This window comes from Mytilus californianus, unplaced genomic scaffold (assembly GCF_021869535.1).
Source record: "Mytilus californianus isolate M0D057914Y unplaced genomic scaffold, xbMytCali1.0.p SCAF_11, whole genome shotgun sequence".
In the NCBI taxonomy this organism is placed as follows: Eukaryota; Metazoa; Mollusca; class Bivalvia; order Mytilida; family Mytilidae; genus Mytilus; species Mytilus californianus.
The window spans coordinates 38211530-38231130 of NW_026262593.1; the positions used below are offsets into that span (position 1 = coordinate 38211530).

The 19601-nt window shown below is 32.4% G+C and overlaps 1 protein-coding gene across 1 annotated transcript; it reads left to right on the forward strand.

Annotated features, from left to right (window-relative positions):
- Positions 1–272: 272 nt before the first annotated feature.
- LOC127720895 (uncharacterized) lies at positions 273–19168 on the forward strand. The gene is made up of 15 exons (XM_052227636.1): positions 273–401; positions 1316–1547; positions 3394–3561; positions 4177–4522; positions 5489–5783; positions 8982–9108; positions 9596–9823; positions 10737–10937; positions 11807–12081; positions 15041–15173; positions 15511–15729; positions 16088–16244; positions 17128–17408; positions 17780–17980; positions 18998–19168. The coding sequence occupies exons 4-15, from the start codon at positions 4234–4236 to the stop codon at positions 19166–19168; spliced, it is 2577 nt and encodes an 858-aa protein (XP_052083596.1). The 5' UTR covers positions 273–401; positions 1316–1547; positions 3394–3561; positions 4177–4233.
- The last annotated feature ends 433 nt before the right edge of the window (positions 19169–19601 follow it).

Below are 19601 nucleotides of genomic sequence, written 5' to 3' on the forward strand. Positions count from 1 at the left end.
TGGAATTACTCCTTAAATTTAAATTCCTTAAATGAGGATTTTTTTTGTGTTTTTGCCATTGATAACAGAAACTATGAAATATTATCTTATTTGAAAGTTAAGTTTGAAAGGGATACATTTTTGTTTCCAAAATTCATATGGAGATGACATACAGTTAACATTATTATATGATATACCATTTTCAAATTTGTCTTGTAATGTCAACGAATATTCTTGGTAAAATTGTTTACTTGATCGTTCAATTTACAATACACATTAATTTCAGACAAAATCACAACTGTATCCCTTTTCAATGAAAATTGCAAAGAAAACACAAAAAGAAGTTCGCCTTTTCCAGTCAAAACAAAGTTTTCTTGTGAAAAAGAATTGAAATTTGCAGACCAGTTTAGACACAATGATGAGTAAGTACATAACAAAAATATATATAGGAGTCTATAATGTTGCCCAATTCAGTTATGGTTTGAATGTGTCATGATTTGAAGCTAAACAACTAATGAATATTCAGTCGAAACATTGCTTATGTTCATAAATACTGCTGCTGATGCACTCGACATCATACTCAATAATTGCTCTGTCTGTCCATGTGTCTAACACAAATAATTTCTGCAGATTATTTAAATATTCCTTGCTTGATTGGAATGAAACTTTTCAACACAGAAGTTATAAGGAAGGAAACAAAATCTATATAGTTTTTAGAACAGGTCATGGTTACTTTTAAAAAAAGGTTTTTTGATGTGAACTTTAGTGTCTTTTGCCTAATTAAAATGAAACTTATACAGACATAAAATATATTGATGTACCAATTGGTCAATGGTCATGGTCACTGTTTCTTTGAATATAAAGACTATGGGAAAAAATTGCGGACGGACCCAAGGTCAAGAAAATATGGAAACTGACAATACATTTTTTTTTTAGTTTTAGTAATAGTTATCCTGACATTAACCCATTGATGAAAATGGAAGACGCCTTATATTTTTGGGGTCAATAGGTCAACAGTTAAGATCATTATACTTAAAACAGGTGATTTTTGAAAAAGAATGCTTCCAGATAGCAGCATAGAATGTCCCTGAAGTAATTGGAGTGTAATAATTGAAAGATAAAGGGAAAGGGAAGATGCCTATTCATTCTGGGGTTAACATGTCAAAGATCAAGTTCATTATATAAAATAGATTGAAAATGGATTTCAGAAGGGCGTCATACTATAAATCGAGACACTTTTATACAGCATATACATTAAATTGAAAAGAACAACCTTACATAATCACATATCAAAAATAAACTTTATATTTAAATTCTTGAGACATTCAATTTATAGGTTAACCATATCAGTTGAACTTGAAAATGGAGGATACTATGTATATGAGAACAGAGATGACAGACACAGTTACAAAAAATCTAAGAAGTGGCCTACGCACTCGGTTAATCTGAAGGGAATAAAAACAGTTGAATCGTATGCATTTCACTGGGATACAGAGCTACCATACTATCATTGCATCAAATGGTTTTGTGCGTTTCTACCTCTCTATGTACCTGATACATCAAAATCTGTTAGTATAATTTGATCCTTAATATCCGACTCTTAATAAGTATATTAAAAACAAAATGTTGTTTTTGCTGGGCCAAATGGGTCGAAAAGAATACCCCCAATTCTTGCCAAAAGTACAGAAAAAGTAACAATAGTATATATATTGCTAATACAATATTTTTTTTTATCAGCGCTTCAGTTGCATGAAATTTATACCGGTTTGTTTCCATTTTCTAACTTTACGTATAATAATATTGAATTCAATCTGAAAGTTTATAAAAACAAATCTGTCAAAATTATTTGGCTCTATAAACTAACAGCTTTGACAAATACGTTTCTTCTTGGATCAGCTGCTACCAATGATTTCTTTTTAATATTAAACTATTACAAGATTAGTGTATGACTCAATCGATGAAGTGATAAATAGAGATTAATACATGGCCTTTTCCATATCGGCCCGGGTATCATCCCGAGACCCGCATATCAGCCCGAGACGTAATCAAGTTGCTCATATGGGTCCAGGGATGATACCCGGGCCGATATGGAAAAGGCCATGTATTAATCTCTTTATCATATACTTCCGACAATTGTTTTATGTAAGGCAAATAAACAAATGAAATAACTAAAACAGTTAAAAACTTGATAAAGAAATTAAATTATGAATCCAACAAATACACTATAAAAGAGGGACAGTCAAACTCATAGATCGAAAACAAACTGACAACGCCATGGCCAAAATTATAATTGTCAAACAATAGCATCACTACCTCCATATATATTTATGATACCATTTCCTGTAGAGGCATTTTGAAACATTGAAAATTTGTAAGCTGGAAGCATAGAGGTATTTACAGTTTAATGATCATTATTACTACATGTTGTACTATGAGATGATTCATAATTGTCAAAGGCATGTTTTACTTCCTGTAGATCCATATCAGCAAGTACTAAACTATCATCATTTTGAAAATCTATATCATTGGATTTAGCCATGTTTACATCTGATTTTCAATAAAAGCTGGTTCTGCACAAACAGATTTACCACTGGATCCAATACACCTTATCGCTATGTGTCCGCCATTGCTGGACATCACAAAAGTTCACATAAAATTTTGACGTCATAATAAAAAATATCTGACGCCACAATGGAAAAGTAAATAGACGATACCGGAAATACCGGAAGTAATTTGCACGAGAGCACTGTTGTGGTTTTTTTTTTTGCACGAGAGGCCTCTGATATGGGTTATCAGCCCGGGTATGAAATTATGGCTTGTGTACTTCCGTTCATTACACATATGCAAAAGCTATCATATTAATGCTAAGTATATGATAAAGAGGTATATTGCCATCTGCGGTATTTGATCGTTCAATCACGTTACCGACTGTAACCATCTTTTTCAATTCATCGTTGTTATGTAATAACGATGAACGGACCAAGAAGTACACTTATAAATACATTTTAACATATCTTTCTTATATTGTCCATTTATAAATTTCAAACTTATTCGGAAACAAAGGTTCCAACTCCCTCAGGCAAAATTATATGTACATACCTTATATTAGTTTGGCTATTATTTTTCGATCCCTTTTGGTAATATAGCTGCTCATGTGATTTGGAATTAATACTTTCTTGGCTCTCAGATATATGGGTTTGATGAAGGAAGTACAAATAAAATGACTCTGGACGTATATAATCTTACAAACAGTAATTTTCCTATTTCCTATTTCTATAACCATTTACCAGGTGATAGTATCATTTAAGTTCTTATGGAGTATATGTGTCACAATTTAGAAAATTATTGTCATTAGTAAACATAACTAAAATGCAAATGTCAACCAAAATCAATCTATTTCATTGACTATTGCAGCGTTTTATTGATATTTATTGGTACGCTTGGTCAGATGTTCTTTCTGGAGTAGATTACTACGAAATTGAAGTATTTGAATTGGAAACTGCTAAACATGACTCTGAAGAAATTGAAATAAAAGAAAATATAGCACCAATCCAGCATATAAAAGGCATTACAAATCCAGCGGTATGACGTTAGAAAATAACATATATATATTTCATTCAATTTGCTTTTCAGTACATCCGTATCAATGTGATTTAAGTTAAGGATCTTCATAAACAATTTCAAAAGAGAAAATTTTGGGAAAAAAATGAATGTTGATTGAAGGAAGACATGCCACAGCATCATGACCATCGATCATTTTCAAAGTATTCTGCATCCTAGTATTTCAAAAATGATTATCGCCATTCTGTTTAAATATATTTATGTTGGCGAAAGAGACTAAACGTATATTTTTGTTTAAAGAATCCCAAAGACAAACATACTTATATTTCATGTTAGGTCCTTTGCTGTTAATATTACAAACATTTTTGCAATACCTCCGAATTCATGTACAAAATAAAAATCCAATGAAACACTTTCGGATATATATGTCTAACAAGTACTACATAAATTTTACGTTCTCGACTCGAAAGAATCCAGATTTAAACAAATATATGACATGGATAATACTATGCTATTAGGGATATATATGAAATTGTTGTCGGTATCTAATTTTGCTCTGGTAAATCAGTATCACGCATATATATTATATCAACCAATCCTTTCAGATGCAATTATTTATTTTTTATGTTTTCACAGATTTCATTAGAAGTGACAAAGACAGGAATTTATGCCGTCCATTTAATTTGCTTTGACATGGCTGGAAATCATAGGACTGCAAGAGCTTTTTTTCTCTATGACAACAACGATATAATCGATCTTGGCAAAGGACAAATAGAAGTGAAATATACACAACATTACCTTGAAAGAAGATGGATAACTGATTCCAGTCCTCTCATTGAAGTAGCATGGAAGGACAAATTTATAAAAACCGATCATGTAAAACACAATTGGCTTGCGGCAGTTCAACCATATTCAAATATTGTGTCGACATACGATGACAGAAGTGGTAAACGCACCGCGAAAAGTGTTGAGAATGTAAAAGGTAATAACGCAAAATAAGTGCATTTTTTTTTTGCAAAAGTATGAATTATTCGAAATACTAAGGATTTTCTTATCCTAGGCATAGATATTCTTAGCCGTATTTGGCATAACTTTTTTGGGATTTTGGGTCATTAATGCTCTTCAACTTTGTACTTGTTTGGCTTTCTAACTATTTTGATCTGAGCGTCACTGATGAGTCTTGTGTAGACGAAACGCTAGTCTGGCGTATTAAATTATAAGCCTGGTTCCTTTGATAACTATTGAAGCTAAAATAGAGAATATTATGAAACAGTAGATGATCAAAATCGACAAATTAGTTTTTACAGCTGAAAAACGGAACTTGAAACGTTTGAAAAAAAAATAAAAGTAGGTGAATAAAATGTTGGTTAATAATTAGAAGACGGATTAAGAAATTAAAAAAAAAATTATAAACACAACTGTAGATACTCCTGTAGTAGACATACACAATAGAGCTTTATGAAATCGATTAAAAACTATGCATTTGTGCCGATTATCATTTTTATGCCCCATTTATGGGCATTATGTTTTCTGATCTGTGCGTCCGTTCGTTCGACCGTCCGTTCGTTCCTCCGTCCGTTCCTTCGTTCGTCCGTCTGTCCCGCTTCAGGTTAAAGTTTTTGGTCAAGGTAGTTTTTGATGAAGTTGAAGTTCAATCAACTTGAAACTAAGTACACATGTTCCCTATGATATGATCTTTCTAATTTTAATGCCAAATTAGAGTTGTGATCCCAATTTCACGGTCCACTGAACATAGAAAATGATAGTGCGATTGGATCATTCGTGTACTATGGACACATTCTTGTTCGTTTTAAACTAATCAATAAAGAAGGTTTTCGTTTAAAACAATACTAAATTTCGATTCCATTGAATTAGACATAAAGAGTAAAAATAGTTAAAAAGTAATCATCATTTAAAAAACAGTGTAATACATTTATCTTTGAAATAGGTATTGTAAGGTTTGAAATTGTCCATGATGTTTATGGAACCGAGCTCAAGTCAATTTCAACTTTTGTGCAAGTATCAAATGTGTATGCAGAACTTGATGTTCGAAATGTAATTTGGGATGACGGGGACCAACTCATTTCAACAATAAGAGCATTTGATATTCTGGAAAACTACAGAGATGAGACGATAATCACTTACAAAGATTCAACGCCACCAGTTATTTCGAATTTATGGCTAACGAAGGGAGATCGCATTAATACTGCCGTTCACAGCATGAAAGAACTCAACGAAATGACGTAAGAAATAAAAAAAAGCTAAAGATTTGATGTTATAGATAATTCGATATTCTTTATGAGTATTTATATTAATGAATGATGTAGCAATTATTTGTTTTAAAATGGATAACACACATACTTCTTTCCAAGGCAAATTTAACTAGAGGATCTCAAGAAACTCTGTCGCTCACCGTTATTAACTGTGCGTTTGAAAATCATGTAAAATAAGGTTAAAATCATAATAAATAGTATTAAACACCCTTATAATGATAAAGGCAAAGTTTGGCTTAATTTAGCACAGTAGTTAAAAGTATGTCATCCAATTTTAGTCTTACACTGGTTACTAAAGACCCCTTATCATTATTAAAATTAGTTTTCAAGTTGTGACCGTTTGAAATTCTTTTTTTTTACAATCTCCAGTAGAATTCTATAGTTAACCCCTATGTTCTATGCTGATTACAGTTTATCTCTATCTATAATAATATTTTAGATAATAACCAAAAACTGCAATATTTCCTTAATTGCCAATTCAGGGCAGCAACTCAACAACGGGTTGTCTGATTCACCTGAAAATTTCAGGGCACACGATATTAACCTGATGAACATTTTTACTAATTGTCAGATTTGCTCCATTTTAACCCTATTTTTGTCATGTCGGTCATTTTAATTGGCAGGCGGACACATTTTTTAAAAACTATATAAGCAAAAGATAATTGTGGCCGAGTTTGGTTAAATTTGGTTCAGTAGTTTTAGAGGAGAAGATTTTTGTAAAAACTAACGATTGACGACGACAGACGACGACAGACGACGACGAACGTCGCACGCCAAGTGATGAGAAAAGCTGACTTGGCCCTTAGGGCCAGGTGACCTAAAAGGGGGAAGTCCATAAAAACTGACAAAATCATACGCTATCAATCACGGGAACAAGTGAACAACATTTGACATGTTCCTGATTTGGTACAAGATTTTCTGCGTTAACATTTAGCGTTTGAGCGAATACTGTAAATAAATATATAAATATATTTTGTTGTTCTTTTTGCATGTGATTACTCATCACAGATACCATGGACAAATATTTAAAAATTGTACTACAGACACGTGTTTTTGAACAGTTGATTTATATTATGACCATATCAATGATAATCCATGTGAACACAGAAGATGTTGACCACTTGGCTAGTGATACCCAGTAGTGGCATCGACAGATTGGTTTTATGAAAACTCAATATAGATACTGGGATTAAATTCAAATGTACACGCTAGACGCTCTTTTCGGTTACAAAAGACTCATTAGTGACGCTTGAATCAGAAAAGTTAAAAGGGCTTAAACAAGTACGAAAAAAATTAAATCACAAAAATACTGAACTCCGAGGAAAATTCAAAACGGAAAGTCCCTAATCAAATGGCGAAATCAAAAGCACACACACAAACACATCAAACGAATGGACACCAACTGTCATATTCCTGACTTAGTACAGGTCTTTTCTTATGTAGAAAATGGTGGATTGAACCTGGTTTTATAGCGCTAAATCTCTCACTTGTATGACAGTCGCATCAAATTCCATTATATTGACAACGATGCGTGAATACAACAAACAGACATAATAGGTAAAAATGTCAAAATAGGGGTAGAGTGAGAGACCCATATTCGCCGCATAATTCGTTCATTTCCACTTACATTCGACCTACATTCGAATATTTGGAACTTTTTATGAGGTTTCAGAATTTTAACTATATGAAAAAAAATATTTGATAAAGAAATTATCTTCAAAACATTGGTTAATTGTTCTAAAAACGAACGCAAACTCAAGAGAAAATCAAGTTGTTCATGTACCATGGGGGACACATTTTCGCCGCAAAGTATGATATGACCATCCTCATTATCCTGGTATATTATAAAAATGAATGTTTGCAGTTACATGAATAAGCTTGAGAGATCATTCCTATAGGATTTTTCTCACAAATACTTACTTTAAGACTGCGCATGATTGCCATATTAATCTTACATAATTGCCAAAATCATTTAAAAACACCTGCGTATTTCTCAATATGTGCGAATAACCTTGGAAATGGGATAAAGAGGAATATCAATAGTTGTAACATTACAAACAGCCTTTACCATCTATTTAGGCAAGTATTGGGTAAAGGCACACAAATTTTACAGAAGAAATAGCAAAACGGCGAAAATGTGTCCAAGGCGAATATGCGCCACCCACTCTACAACAGTCAACACCATGTCACAATCTTAATCACAACAAAAACAAACAAATATTTAACAAAGAAGCAAAACATAGCATATATCACATTTAACAACCTCGTTCATTGCTTACTTATTTTTGTATTTTATTCATGTATGCCAAATCAACCCAATAAAGATCGAGAGATTTTAAACACTGGGACCGAATCGTAATTTTAACATTAACTCTGGCGTAGAATCGCGTGTTTGACGTCAGAATGTCAACGTCACACAGGTAGAGATATAAAATAATTTTGTCGTTCAAAGTATGCAAAAATCATAATAGAACAATAACACAATGGCGGGATGTTTAAAGTACAGAGACACTTCATATGTATCAAAAGAAACATTAAATGTCACTCTGACAAAGAACACAAATAAAAATGAAAAATAATACAAACAACACAATGACGGGATGCATAAGTACAGAGCCACGTCAAATGTATATCACCAAAAACAGACCAAACAGTAAAAGTCATATTAATAAAAACAAATAAAAGAACACTTTAACACGTTATTAAGATGTTAAACAGCGTCAGAACGACGCAGAATCTATACTTCAAGACCTACATGTATTATTTGTTATAAGTTGATACGGAATATTTATCAACAAGGTCTTGGTACCTCCGGATGAACTTTTTCAGAAAAAGGACGAGACGTTCTTTGACATACCCCTGCTTCATCAACTTTCTGCTCAGACACTGGTGACGTTTTACAAAGTCTGAGTAGGAGCTGCAAGCTCTTGCATACCGAATAATTTTGGAAGTGTAAGAAGTGGGAAGATTATTATTTTTTTTTATCAGTTAGACATGCACATCTATTAAAATAATTCGGAAAAAATATGCATATTTATAATTTGTCATAACTAAATTATATATCGTATATTTCTGTCATATCCGTTTTTATTTTTAAACTGTCTGCATGAACATTCGTCATACTGCATTTAGTACATTTATCAATCTTTTATTCTACCTGTCTTTCAGAATTGAATGGGATGCATATGACTACCATAGTGGAATAAGTCATTTAAAATGGAGGTTATATAGTAACTACAGTGGAACTAATATCATTCACGGAGAAATTGACTTACCAGGCCAAGGCAAAACACAGGTGCTAATACAATTATTTGATATACGGATACTCAATATTAAATAACAACACACTTTTGAATTGATCTTTAATTTAGTAAATGTACAAATTTCAATTTTTGACTGTGTTTTTAAAAGAGGGCAGTCCAAAACCTTTCGTTGATGTATTCAAAACCTGTATATTTGCCTTTAAATAAAATTATAGATATTACAAAAAATGTACACATAGCACTGATTGTACGACTATGTAGTTTAATGGAATTTTCTAACATTACATGTCTTTTAGTGAATATTTAAAATCAGTTTAGATATTCGTCTGAATACGTGTATATGTAATTGTTTAATTAAAGACATGCATGAACATTACGACTCCCAGATGCAATACTCATAAGACAATTATCAGATTATAAAAAAAGAGAAAAACAAGCACTACATAATTTAATGTATAAATAGGTACACATATTTCTTTTTCACATGCTTATTTACATTGAAATATGCACTTTTTACAGACTTTTGCAGAATGTGAGGAGAAGTACAATACCAGTAGAGGACCGGCTTGTTACTGTACCAAGTTCACAGGTTGTTACCACAAACACTTCTTTCTCAAGCCACATATAGTAGTAGGCGAAGGCAATGGGATAGTCCATAATAGATCTATGGGAGAACACGATTCGGATTATTTCATTGATGTAAATGTGACAAATATGGCAACATTAGTTTCAGTTAGGACTATAAAAGTAGGTACCGTGTGATATTTCAAGATGTTTTTTTTACTAATCTTCAATTTACGAATAAATGGTCTATTGATGACCCTGTCAATCCGTAACGTATGTTAAATTTTGTCATCAAACTCACCAGTACTAATTGTACGTTGACAAAAAGGGTCAATTAAAAAAAATGGATTGTCATGCTTCACGGCTGAAGTTGGTCCTACATCGCAGATTATATAGTTTTATTCGAAAATAGAAGTTGGACTTTCAAAAATCACATTTGTTTTACAGTTCGGACGTTCTCTTTCTGAAATCCCGTAAGCTTAATAATACAAGAATTTCAAGGCATCATGCCCTTGCAACGTTGTTTTAACTTGAGACATTTACACCAAATTGCAGAAATGTCTTATATTTTCATTTCACTTAAACTAGATCTATAGGAGTAATATGTTATGTCAAAGTGACTGAAGGTGCCAAAAAAAAAAAAAAAAAATAAAAAAAAAAAAATAGAAAACTTGAGAAAATAATCATTTGATGGTAAGATTTAAAAAATGATATTATGAAATATTATGTTTAAAAAAAAAATGGTAAAATTTGAGAAACAAGTGTAATGCTAGGATTTCAATGAAATTTGATACAAAGGTCACATTTGCTATTCAAAATGATTCCTTATAAAAAACAATATCGATTGGCCATAATACATACATGTAGAGGTTTGTAATTTACATAACTTATATTTATCGAGAAAACATCAATTGATTATCCATGAACATGAATTGCTTTTTATGTACCAGTCTTTGTGTCTCACACAAGAATGTATAAGCAGGGCCTATAATGACATGTCAGTTTTCTAGTTTGTATGTTGACAGAGGCGAAATGAAAATTAGTAAATTATAAATCTTGAACTTATCTATTTCATAACATATATGAGTTATTTCAGATAACTCTTGATATAACCCCTCCAGAGGCTGGATTTGTAAACGATGGGGTGTATGGTAGTCCAGAAGTCGATTTCCAACAAGACCTGCGGCTTGATGCTCATTGGGAAGGATTCTTTGACCACGAAAGTGGTGTTGCATTCTATCAGTATGAATTTTCAGATGTCTGTCTTACTGAAGAACATTTTCAACACAAATCTTTGGTTCGTATTTTCAGAGAACAGCAAAACAATTAAAATTAATTTAAAGGAAACTTTGAAAAAAAATCTTTGTTTTTAAAAAAGATTAAAATTTGGATACAAGCTGTTAAGCAGCGCATGGAATTTCATTTTTTTCCCAGTCAATTGTTATGTCATATGTTATTTCTATGATATGGAACCCAACATGACAAAATGTTCCAAAACAGCCAATAGACAATACAAAATCTCCTTAGTACTTTGATGATGAACAGCGCCTATGACAGACGACAAAGCAAATCGTCTGCTTAGCCATGTTAAGAATAACAGATAAAACTTTAAATTTGAGATCAACACGAAATTTATAATTCATAAAAAATATGCAGAAACAGTAACAATTACTGATATGATTTTTTACTGTGGATAAACAATTTATACTTATTGACTGGGTATAAGTGGAATAGTAATTTATTGTCCCCGAGGTGCACCTATTACCCTGTGTTGTAGCCGAGGGCAAGTTGTATCCAAGGCGACAATAAACTTACTTTTCCACGAATATCTAGTCAGTTAGTGTTTGGTTATACCGAAAGAGACAAGACAATATATGTCGGGGCTCAATCAACTATCGTACAGCAGAAACACAACCATACTCTTTCGCGTTTAATATTGTGAATGCTAAGGCTATGTCCCACACGACGTTAACCCTAGATACAACTGAGGTATACTAAAAGGACATATTGCTGTCATTCATATTAGAATTAAAAGGTCTGTGCACCTGTCGACGGTGCTAATGTTTATGGAGTTGACATAACTACTGATATGCTGGTACAGATGTACATGTATAACCAGATTAAAACATGTTTTTATATTATGTTTGCTTCGAATTTGTATTATAGACGAACGATAGAGTTAATACATTCGCAACGTATGACGCACCAAGCCCTGGAACTTACTACGTCACAGTGGTTGCATACAATAAAGCCTTTCATATGTCTAAACCAGTTTGCTCAGATGGTGTAACCATTACAACCACAATTCCTTCAGTTAAAAATGTGATTATAATGAATGCAAGGACAAAACCACGTATTGTTAGAGAAAGTAATGGCCAAGAGTGGTATATAGATAAAAACCTTAAGCGGCATCATTTGGGAAACAGTACAAGCAAATGCAAGTATGTGTTGATATAATGAATTTAAATTAATCTTAAATTATTAAACAGAATGATGAACGAATCAATAAAAATACATAAATAGATAAGTAAAAATGAATATATATAGATATAAGAAGATGTGATATGAGTGCCAATGAGACAACTCTCCATCCAAGTCAAAATTTATAAAAGTAAACCATTATAGGTCAAAGTACGGTCTTCAACACGGAGCCTTGGCTCACACCGAACAGTAAGCTATAAAGGGCCCCAAAAATTACTAGTGTAAAACCATTCAAACGGGAAAATAAACGGTCTAATCTATATAAAAAACGAGAAATATCTCAATAAATGAGCATGCGTGAATTACAAGTTAACGCATTTCTAAAACTGCTATAACAAGTTCAAACTAAATTATCTTAATCTGGAATGACATTATTTGTTTATTAGTTCAGGTAGCTTCCAGTAAATGCCATTTATCTTTGTTTGTTGTTCTTGAAAAACTGATAAACAAAGCCAATTTCAGTTGAGTTCATCCTAGTTTGTTTCATGCTATGTTGTTTCACAAACTAGGGGGATTTAGCACTCAGAAGCATGTTAAACCTTGACATTTTATTCATGCATTTCCTTAGGAATATTTAATCCAGTTTTGATAGTTGCTGTCTGCTATATTTGTGTTTCGTTAACTGTTGAAGTATGTATTAGGCCGTTGTTTTTCTCTTTTGAATTATTAACATTTTCGGCTTATACGGTATTAGTTTTGTTCATCGTCGAATGACGTTCGGTGACCTGTGATTATTTTCATCGTTGTTTTATTGTTTTCCATCGATATGGATAGTGTTTTCGTGGGAAAAATATCCAATTTACCTATTTTGGACAGTTAATTTTGTTGAATTTCAAAAAAATAACTGTTAGGTTTGAAGATGTACAGGGTATCATTATCTTAGAAGTATTAGCCTGATTTTTTATATACTTCTGAAATCAAATTCGACGTTTAAAAACTGAAAATTATAAAAAATATAAAAAAGTCAAGGGTCTTACTACCTCTTGCAAAGTTGACCATAAATTGGTTTGGTATTTCATTTAGACTCCTTTTAATTAAATACCTTTTCATAAGATTTTGTTGTTTTACATGTTTGTCTCCTAATGAATGAAACCCCCCAAAAGAAACTTCGGACACCACAATTTCATGAAGTGTTGGTTTTTTTTCAGATTCGAAAGCATTGAAACCAAAATAGAGCCAATTTTCCCTGAATTCGTTAAACTTCACATTTTTGAGTTTTAAAAACCATTTTACTTAGTATTCAAATATTCAAAAGTCTAAATGATAATCTAACGTAAATAATCAGCTACTTAAAAATATAAGCCTGTTGCTTTTGATGACAATGTTGCTAATATTCAGGTTTATGCAAAATTTTGCATCGAAAGACATGATTTACCAAAATTAATTAAAATTGAGAATGGAAATGGGGAATGTGTCAAAGAGACAACAACCCGACCACAGAACAGACAACAGCAGAAGGGCACTAACAGGTCTTCAATGCAGCGAGAAATTCCCGCACCCGGAGGCGTCCTTCAGCTGGCCCCTAAAAAAATATATATACTAGTTCAGTGATAATGAACGCCATACTAAACTCCAAATTGTACACAAGAAACTAAAATTAAAAATAATACAAGACTAACAAAGGCTAGAGGCTCCTGACTTGGGACAGGCGCAAAAATGCGGCGGGGTTAAACATGTTTATGAGATCTCAACCCTCCCCCTATACCTCTAGCCAATGTAGAAAAGTAAACGCATAACAATACGCACATTAAAATTCAGTTCAAGAGAAGTCCGAGTCTGATGTCAGAAGATGTAACCAAAGAAAATAAACAAAATGACAATAATACATAAATAACAACAGACTACTAGCAGTTAACTGACATGCCATACATGACATACAATTAGTTTGTATTCGAAGGAAACTACAGCGTATTTCTTTCTACATGATTTTAGTTTTGGTTAACTATATCTTTCTTATACCTATTCTGGATAAACCGTCATTTTTTTCAAAATTTGTAAAAATGGCAAATTTGAGCACTGAGTAGACACATGTATAGACATTGCAGTTGCCAAAAGTTTAAAAAGAAATACCAGGCTAAAATTTTGTACGTCAAACGTTATGTCTACATAAGACTAAAATTGGTACTCAAATCAAAACACTCGGAAGGCCAAATCAGTTTCATTTTGTCTGTTGGTCGTTTTCTTTTTAAGCCATGGCGTTGTCTGTTTATTTCCGACATGAGTTTGAATGCATGCCCCTTTGATATTTGTCGCCCTTTTTTTACAAAACTGAAGATTATAACAAACAAACCAAAAATTAAAAAATATGCCATGTCATGCTAAGGCAAACCTAAGTGTTAATTTTGTTTCTTTCATTTCATAAACTATAAATTTACAGAACCTGACTGGTGTTAACTGAGGTCTAAATGTATATAATTTTAGTCGCTTGGTTAAACATAATTTTATAGCTAGCTTAACTGTCCTCTTGTACGAGAGTTGTTTACATACATATTATTTGTTTATGGGACAACAATGTGAAATTCATTGTAAGATTCATTGCAGAAATACAACCCAACTGTCTACAAAATCAAATAAACAGACAAATAAATCTGACAAAGACGCCAATAAAAAGTGTGTGTAGTTGATAGTGCATAAAGTAAAATAAAGTATAAGGCTGTACTAGTTTACCCTTTCCCGATAAAGTACATTTTTGGGGCTCTTTATAGCTTGCTGGTTCGGTGAAGGCCGTACTTTGACCTATAATGGTTTACTTTTACGCATTGAGACTTGGATGGAGAGTTGACTCATTGGCACTCATAACCACATCTCCTTATATCCAAGTAAAGTAAAATATAAATTCAAGGGTTAACAAAATGAAAACAACAAACCCTATCTCTACACTATTTATTAATATACATATTTTTTTTATTGTCATTAAAGATTTTCAGATCCGCTGACCGAAAATATTGAAGTATTCCCTATCTCCCAATCACCAATTAATGCTGACAACGTTTGCATGCAGACCAACTCGTATTCTACCTTAGTTACTAGAGTTATTCCTAAAATACATATGGTATTTATTTTTCCTTTATACTTTTCCATTACAATTTCCTTCACAAAATGTATAACTATTTAAATAAAGAATAATTTCATGCAGGCCAAGAAAGATGCAGACAAAATGCATCATTGATATACATTTTGGCTCGTTAACAGTCTAATGAAACTTTAAATGTTATATATTAGCATTAGTGTTAAATAAAGGATTTGTGAACAGTGATCACTATTGTATTTTATACATTAATTGTTTAAAGTAAACTCATTAAGTGTTGTAAATGAAGTTAACCTTTACAGGAATTTCTTTTACTTATCATATAATTTCCGCTTGAATTAGTGACATGTATATGTTTTAGTTGAACATAACCTGGGCACCAGTTGAAGATGCGTCACTTATTGATGATTATGAAGTTGGATTTTCAAAAGTTTCGGGGAGCACTGCGCCTGAATTAATGGCATTCCAGTCGTCTAAGCATCATACACACATCTCAATAAATCACTTTGGAGTTCCAGAAGGGATGTTGTTCTTTATCATTATAAAGTCTATAAGCAAATCTAATGTAAACGGTTTTCAGGTGAGTCAATTAAAGCATCATTTACCCCATTATTTTCTAAATATGTTCGTCTCAAAAAATCAAAACAACAACAAATTTTAATATTCTTTGAAATACATTGATAGGATATGTTATCTGTATATATTCTGTTCTTTCAAAATAAACAGAGTCAAAGTAAATAAATATTCATCTTGTCATTTGGTACTGCAAAAACATCAATGAAAATCCATGCAGAATAATAAGAAATGTCTATTAGATAAAGATTAAATAAATGAAGTTTTTTTTTATTTTATAGGAGCCGCATGTCCTGCGTATGCAGATTATATTTGCAGCTCGACTTTAAGGAAAATAAGTCAATCAATTACATTTTATTTTGCAGAGTGTTGGTCCATTCATACTTAACACAACACCTCCTCAGTTTGTGGGAACATGTATTGATTTGTATTTTTCTGGAAATTACCTTGTGTCAAATTGGTCCGCTGTGAGTTTTATTGATAGCGATAGTCCGTTTTCGCTGGAATATGAATTTGCTATAGGTAAATGTAAATAAAGAATATTTCATATTTAATACGGACTTTTTTAAAACTTACTTAGACAAAAAGGTTTTATAACATCATGAACAAGTACCACCATATCCTCCTACAGATGGAATTATAGCATTACTACACAGTTTGTAGACAAAAAAATACCATGTCTATCATGCAATAAAAACCAAAACCGAAGTGATAGCTACTGATTGGATGTATAGCAAACGACAATGTGGTAGCAGTTAAAGCCATCATACGTTTAAAATAGATGATATCGGATAACAGATGATATCGGATATGTTCCTTATGTCGTAACTACAATACCCTTCCCTTTTCACGAATATGACTTACCGAATTAGACTATTTACCGGATTTGTAATAACATAAGCAACACGACGGGTGCCACATGTGGAGCAGGATCTGCTTACCCTTCCGGAGCACCTGAGATCACCCCCAGTTTTTGGTGGGGTTCGTGTTGCTTAGTCTTTAGTTTTCTATGTTGTGTTATCTGTACTATTATTTGTCTGTTTGTCTTTTTATTTTTGGCCATGGCGTTGTCAGTTTGTTTTCGATCTATGAGTTTGACTGTCCCTCTGGTATCTATCGTCCCTCTTTTTTAACCACCCCGCCACCATTAAACAGATCAATATATAATTGGTCGGTATTTTTCAATTTATCAAATATTGGAGTCTGGTTATTTACAACATGTTTTAACTTATGTCTTGCGATTTAAGATTTTCATAATGATGACACTTGCCTTTATAAGGAGGTGGACAGAATAAACCTACTATCGATATATTTGAGTTCTTATCAGTCATTACTGCAGCTGTTATTTTCTCTTTCATGATTTTAAAACAAAAATGAAAATGTAAAAAAGAACTAATTATTGCAGGGCACGAACCGTACTCTACAGATATACAGCAGTATTCTTTGGTGACTGAAGAGGGTCCCTGCATCCTTTCATCGAAATATATTTGTACTGCAACTAATGTTTCTGAGCTAGACTGGAAATTAAATGGACATCATACGTACTACATGACAATCAAGGCAACAAATCTTGCCGGTTTGTCTGTCATGCAGACATCTGTGCCCTACAGTCATGATATAGTGTTGCCTAGAAAAGGTATTGTTATTGATGTTCCAGGGAATTCGTCAACATTTACTCCAATTAAGGTATACATTCTTAGCTTGGTAGTAAAACTATTTTGTGTTATATCAAGTAAAAAGTACGGCTATTTTTCTGGAATCTGCATCTTTAACAAAATAAAAATCTAAAAGGGTAAAATATTGAATGAATAAAATATTCAAATATTCATATATAAAATATATTTTACTTTCTTAAGTACACATCTATCGACAGAATATGTATACCAAAGAGTACTTTTATCATTTACTTAAAAACTTTTCAACAATAATCCCTATTTATCAACGCTAAATCTAGGGCTACATCTTGCTGTTGAAGGCCATTTAATACCAAATTATCAACGTTTCATGTTAATAATAATATTTAACTTAACTCATTTTTCATTTTTTAACTTTTTCAGGACATAGAGGATATTGACTTCACTGCCACAACAGACCATCTAGCTGTTCGTTGGACAAAATTTTATCATCCACATTCGAATTTATCATATTATGTCTGTGTAGGAACCGCTGCAGGCATATGTGATGTTGCTGGAAAGAGGAAAATTAATGGCAATATTAATTTTTACTTAGTCTCTGGACTTTCACTATATACATTTCAAGTATGTGTAAACTTTCAAATTTTCTTTTTAAGAAAGCAATTATAATGAATTGTTATTCTAATCAAATTAACAAGAACATCGACTGCACTAAGACAAAAGTAAAATAAAAAAAATACGGAACTCCGAGGAAAATTCAAAATGGAAAGTCCCTAATCAAATGGCAAAGCCAAAAGCTCAAATACGAATGGACAACAACTGTAATATTCTGACTTGGTACAGGCATTATCTTATGTAGAAAATGGATTAAACATGATTTTATAGCTAGCTAAACATCCCACTCGTATGACAGTCGCATAATATACAATTGTATTTTGGGAATCAAAATGTAAAAATTGATGAAGACATGGTTTGCCAAACAAATATTTCGAATTGATAAATTAAACTATGCAATAAATAAAACAAAAACCAGCTGATAGATATAAGAAGATGTGGTATGAGTGCCAATGAGACAACTCTCCATCCAAGTCAAAATTTATAAAAGTAAACCATTATAGGTCACAGTACGGTCTTCAACACGGAGCCTTGGCTCAAACCAAACAGTAAGCTATAAAGTGCCCCAAAAAATTACTAGTGTAAAACCATTCAATCGGGAAAACCAACGGTCTAATCTATATAAAAAACGAGAAACGAGGAACACTTATGAACCACATCAACAAACGACAACTACTGAACATCAGATTCCTGACTTAGGACAGGTGCAAACAAATGCAGCGGGTTTAAACGTTTTAATGGTACCAAACCTTCACCCTTATTCTGAAACAATAGTGTAACATCACAACATAGAAAGACACACTATAAAATATCAACTGAAATAGCTTAACTCAATCAAAGGACATATTAACACCATTGAACATACACTGAACAAATAAATTTGACCTATGACACAATGTAAATACAAAATAAATAAACTAAGGGAAGAATAAAAAAAGTCAACTAAAAAAACTTAATGTGTAGTTTAATTCACAAGGCATTTTCAAAATTAAACATAAGTGTCAATTCATTACGATGTAATTATAGCGATACTACAGTACAGTTTTTGCTGAAACATTGACGGGATCAGCGTTCGTGTCCTCAGATGGTGTTACTATCGTGGATCCAAATTGGTCATTGCCAGATCTGAAAATTCTTGATGGAGAAAACTGCACAGGCAAGTCATGCCTATTAAATTGTCTATACAATGTTAAATAATTGAAAAAAAACCCAACATAATCACAGAAGGTAAACTGATTTCATTTTGCATTTATTTATTAAGCCTTAGTTCAAGCGGGTTTTAATCCCAGTGTAAACTAATATATCTGTTACAACCGTATTTCGTATTTACAGTTGCACTTGAAAGTTTTTAAAGGTAAAAAGCGACACCATGATATTCAGAAGTAGTCTTCTGTCACTCTTGTTGAAAGACGAGCATAATGTCAAATCAAAAAAATACTCAAAAAAAATCTTTAAGACAACTTGTATTATATATCCGTTGCCATCTGTGCGAAATGGGTGCTATTTGGGTACTCTGATATTAAGTACTAGATGGGTGAAAGAGAACGTACAGAACAAAATAATGACACCGAAATGTATTTATATATGTATTTAAATCTATAATCAGCTTCAGCTGCAATTATCTACCTCA